A 4,762-nucleotide genomic window follows, 5' to 3' on the forward strand; every position below is an offset into this window, starting at 1 on the left:
AATCAAAATGAGCAATATAACGAGAGTGGTGCATATATATATATATATATATATATACAGACACGCACACATACATATTAAACCTACTTTACAACCGGTTCCCCTCCTTCGGCTTTGGCCATACGGTGGAGCCCCTTTACTTTCCCCTGTTCCTTTGATAATTAGACTCAACAGCATCCTCGTAAGGGTAAGGTGGGGGCGGCTGGACGTGGACTGGAGCCGCCGGTGACTTCATGCACGCACTCATGAAGGTGTACGTACCGCCTCCGCGCACACCTTCTGTACCAGCGACTCCAGCTACGCCACAGCTCAGAATGTGGCTCCCACCGACACCAGCACCACTTGCTAATGGGGTGTTGTACGCACCAGGCACCTTCGTTGCAGCGCCCAAATCTTCGCCTGCCTGCTGAACAGCTGTGCAGAGGGGCGGCAGCGTAGCCGGTGGTAAAGCACAACCCGTCATGGGTGTCATGGGTGTGGTAACAGCCACGGGCGGAGTGTACGGCGGGGTCGGGTTGGTAACAGGCTGTAGCATAAACACACCGTATTGGTTGCGGACGAGAATGGGATCGTGTTGAGCTGCCGGCATCTGGGGAGCAAAACGCGAGCCGAGCGGTGACATGTCAACAGGCATGCCAGAGAGCGGTGGCGTTGTGGCAATGGCCACAGCAAACGATGGCGGCGGATGGCCATTGTGTGGTGTAGTGGTGTAGCTGTAAGGACTATTCGCGGGCTGGGGAGAAGAGCCATAAACCGGTGGCGGCACGTAACCGCGGGATGACAGTCCATGAGACTCTTCGACGGTGAATCCACCAACAATTCCGGAGGCACCAGCACCTTTTCCGTCGCTGTTATCAGCGTTGGCGCCCGAAATGGCACTAGGGGGGAGCAGATTATTCGCCGAACAGGCTTCCTCATCGTCGTCAGAGCCGCACTCCTGTTCCATGTCGTTTATGATACGCATATAGACGGCTTTTTCATCTGCTGTCTCCGGGGGTTGTCCGCTTCCCACGAAAGGTGATGTGCCGAAGCCCGGGAGCGTGCTTGGTGATACATCGTCCTCTACCAATCGGGCCGCGGAGATCTCGGTCTCTGGACTCAAATCTGGTGAATTGAATGATGCCGGGTTCCACTCAGCATCAGAAGATCGATTCATTCTCTGATTTGTGCGCCTTGTTACACCTACTAACCTCCACCCAGAAACTCACCTTTCGACTCTCACAAGTGCGATACGAGGCAATCTCTTTCCTCGGAGACAGGTGTGCAGTCGTTCAACGGTTAAGGGGCTCTACTTGCCGTCAGGCGAAGTGTTGTTCTTTCCTGAACAAAGCAAAATAAGTTCCCCTGACCCTGGTACCTGTTTGCAGCGACTCGGTTAACTGGTACTCTGTTGATCTTAAGTTGTTACCGATTTGCCCTTTTCCTGCACCCTTCTTCTTGCAACGTTTCTCAGTCCGAAGACGGTGGTGCTTTTATTCCTTGATTTCCCCTTTCTTATTTCTATTGTTGGGTACTCTAGTCTGCGACAACCGTTTTCTTATTCACTAGCTTTTCTATCAAAGGGAGGAGCCGAACAATATCCTTCACAATCCGATTCCTCTTCTTTTCGCTGATCTTTTATTTTTATTCTCTCAGTCAATTTCCAACTTGTGTATCTGGAGGTGAACAAATCGTCGGCAATAATTGAAATCGGTCACGCGCGGCACGTGCCCTCTGATTGACACTTATAAATCCCAACCCAATGATTTTTTTTTACGGTGGTTACTTGGTCAAAGATGAGGTGGGGCGAGGGCGTGTTAGTGACATATGTATATGTATACAGACACACGAAAAAAAAAAAAAGAAAAGCAGTGACATGACGCACACAAGGGGAAAATGGGGGAGGGAGAAACAACTGTACACGGCGCTGAAGACAGCGGATTCGAGGGGATTTGCCAATGGGAGGAAGAGAAATAAATCCAGCGGAACACGGCGTGAACAATGAATTGCGGAGCCCCTCCTCCTTTCCTTCATTCTGTCAATGATGGTGAAGACACCGGTGGTAGCAGCCACCGTTAAAAAAAATAAAATGACATACCACCGCGCCAGTCCCGATGCGCCAATTAGGGTCAGCAACACTATTCTTGGTATGATGACAGCCACAAGACAGTTCGTCCGCCAAAAGAAGTGGACCAGTAAGCAGGCTTTAACTCTTACTGAGTTCTTTTATCTCTCCCCATGTGTTTATTTCCTTCACCAGCTCCACACACAAACAGTGCGACAGCCTTCGCAAACGCTTTGAGGGTGGTGACGCCGCACGACCAAATGGATCTGTTGGTGCGGATAAAAGCGCTAAAATGTTAAAGCAGTCATTCTGGGGCGCACACTCAAGCCGTCACAAAACAACAAGATGCGTTGCGAGAGACACTAAACGGTGCAACCATAACAACCGCAACGTTCCCCCTCATCGGGATTATTTACGGGTCGCTGGTCGCTTGAGCGTTGTAACGAGACCAACTCCTCGAACGTAGCGACTACCCTGTGTCTGCGTTTGCTTTTCATTGGCTGGTACCCGCCAATCCTTTCCTGCCACAGTCGAGTGAAATTTATATCGCTGGCGGGAAGGCGCTGTCCCACATCGTTCCACATCTTGCACTATTGAAAGTACGTCATCAGGTAGTGCCGCCCCCTGTTGCTGCTGCACAATGAAACGTGCGATAATCGGTGCGTTTGGGTCACCTGCGGTAACAAACGTGTGCGCTGTCCCGGTTCGGCCGGCTCTTCCCGTCCGCCCAATGCGATGTACGTACGCATCGACATGAGCTGGGAGGTCATAGTTGATCACGTGTGAAAGACCAGGAACGTCAATGCCGCGGGCAGCAACATCAGTGGCGCAAAGTACACGGACTTCGTTGCAGCTGAAGCCTCGTATCATCGCCTCACGGCGCTTCTGCCGCATACCACCATGCAGAAACTGAAGCATATTTGGTGGTGCTCGCAACGCACGTGAGAGTTCACTCGCCAACCACTCCACCTCCTCTTTCCGGTTGGCAAAAATAAGAACCTGTTGCCTTCGGTTAATCACGCCATCATCGTAAAGCTTAACAATTGCCTGTAACCGTTGAGAAGGGTCGGACAAAGCGTACATTCTTTGCGTAACATTCGAGTTAACCTTATGCTCACGGTCTACTTCTAGCAAAAGCCGCTCAGGTTGCATAAACCGCGTGGCCAGTCCCCCAACGGTGGCATTCCATGTGGCCGTCCACATGGTTGTCTGCCGGCTTCGTCGATACCTCTTAATATCTGACATCAGAAACTCCAACTGCGGTGCAAAACCAAGCTCCAACATTCGGTCTGCTTCGTCCATAATAAGAAAGCTCACCGCCTTCAGGCTGACTTCTCGGGCCTCAACAAAGTCACAAAGCCGGCCCGGGGTCGCCACCAGTACGTCGCATCCCCCCATGTGCCGCACATATTCCAGTTGTTGCTCCCGATCCTGTCCTCCGTACATACCAGCTATGCGCACTGCATTTTCCGACAACAGGGAAAAAACCCGACGCGTTTGTTGCACTAATTCTCTAGTGGGGCACAGAACCAGCACATGCGGCACCGCCCGCACCCTCCCAGACTCCTCCGATGGATCTCCGCTGGCCTCAGTACTTGCGCTATTTTCAACATGGTCACTCTCCAGCCGCCTGGCGAGGGCTGCAAGCGCAGGAAGCGCGAACGCTACAGTTTTTCCACTCCCGGTTGGCGCAACCCCAACAACGTCGTGTTTTGCCATAAACAAAGGAATCGCCACAGACTGCACAAGACTTGGTGCAATATACCCGGATCGCATAAGTCCGTGCCGTAACCACGGAGGCAACTTGTTGGCGAGATCCTCGAAAGAGAGAAGGCGCTGTACAGGGACAGTATTTCGCATGTGATCGCGCACAACGAAATTTTCTTTTTCACTGCCCACATCACTCAAGGAGCCGTGGTCAGTTGTTTTTTCCTCTGTGCTGAATGTTGAGGCTTCGCCGCGATCGGCATCAGTTGGTGAGCCTTGTCCACTCACAGACCGCATTGGAAGACCAGTTGTGCGTGTGTCACTGTGTTGGCAATTGCCCTGACATAGTGAGGGAATCTTCGAAGGAGATGGCCCCATTGCACGCTTTACCTCCAGAGAAGTTTCTGAGTCATTACTACCCGAAGCCAATAATGGATGTGGATTGGTGTCACGCACGCCAAGTTGCGTTCCACCCTCAACGCTGATGCCATTCTCGCCGCATGTCGCTACCTTTGCCACAGCGGCGGGGACGTCACTCTTCATAGTTGAAGTATCAAACACTCGGTCCTCACTGTTGGTGGGCTGGTGAGGGTCCTCACAACGCAGCTCAGTGTGAAAATCATTGTTTGCATGCAAACCTCTGCATGACACACTCACAATACCATCGGTTACGAAAGAATGTGTGTCACTCGACGCGTTACTTTCATGGCTTTCAACGGGAGGAGCGTGAGGCATCCCCACAACTCCGTACTTTCGGGGTGCACCACTTTCAACCTCCTGTACCGTCGCCATACCTGAAGTGGCATGAGCGTTACCTGCATCGTGGGGAGGTAATTTAGCGTGACGGAATTGGACGCTGCGTGGACCCCAGTAAGCACTACCAACTTTCACTGAGCACTGACGAACAGTCCGCAAGCAGTGAAATGTCCAGTGTCGCATTTGCACAGGCACAATGTGGAGTCGGGATCCTCTGCGTCGGTTTCTCCACCGTTCCTTGTGTGTGTGTGTGTG

At 52.1% G+C, this 4,762-nt stretch overlaps 2 protein-coding genes across 2 annotated transcripts; both read right to left on the minus strand.

Annotated features, from left to right (window-relative positions):
- Positions 1-136: 136 nt before the first annotated feature.
- TEOVI_000787200 (uncharacterized protein) lies at positions 137-1,156 on the minus strand (the record flags this gene model as incomplete). Its single annotated transcript, XM_067222390.1, has 1 exon — positions 137-1,156. The coding sequence occupies one exon, from the start codon at positions 1,154-1,156 to the stop codon at positions 137-139; it is 1,020 nt and encodes a 339-aa protein (XP_067078491.1).
- Positions 1,157-2,452: 1,296 nt separating this feature from the next.
- TEOVI_000787300 (ATP-dependent DEAD/H RNA helicase, putative) lies at positions 2,453-4,690 on the minus strand (the record flags this gene model as incomplete). Its single annotated transcript, XM_067222391.1, has 1 exon — positions 2,453-4,690. The coding sequence occupies one exon, from the start codon at positions 4,688-4,690 to the stop codon at positions 2,453-2,455; it is 2,238 nt and encodes a 745-aa protein (XP_067078492.1).
- Between the last annotated feature and the right edge of the window lie 72 nt (positions 4,691-4,762).

The sequence above is a fragment of the Trypanosoma equiperdum genome, assembly GCF_001457755.1.
Source record: "Trypanosoma equiperdum strain OVI genome assembly, contig: ctg_1622, whole genome shotgun sequence".
NCBI classification, from domain to species: domain Eukaryota; phylum Euglenozoa; class Kinetoplastea; order Trypanosomatida; family Trypanosomatidae; genus Trypanosoma; species Trypanosoma equiperdum.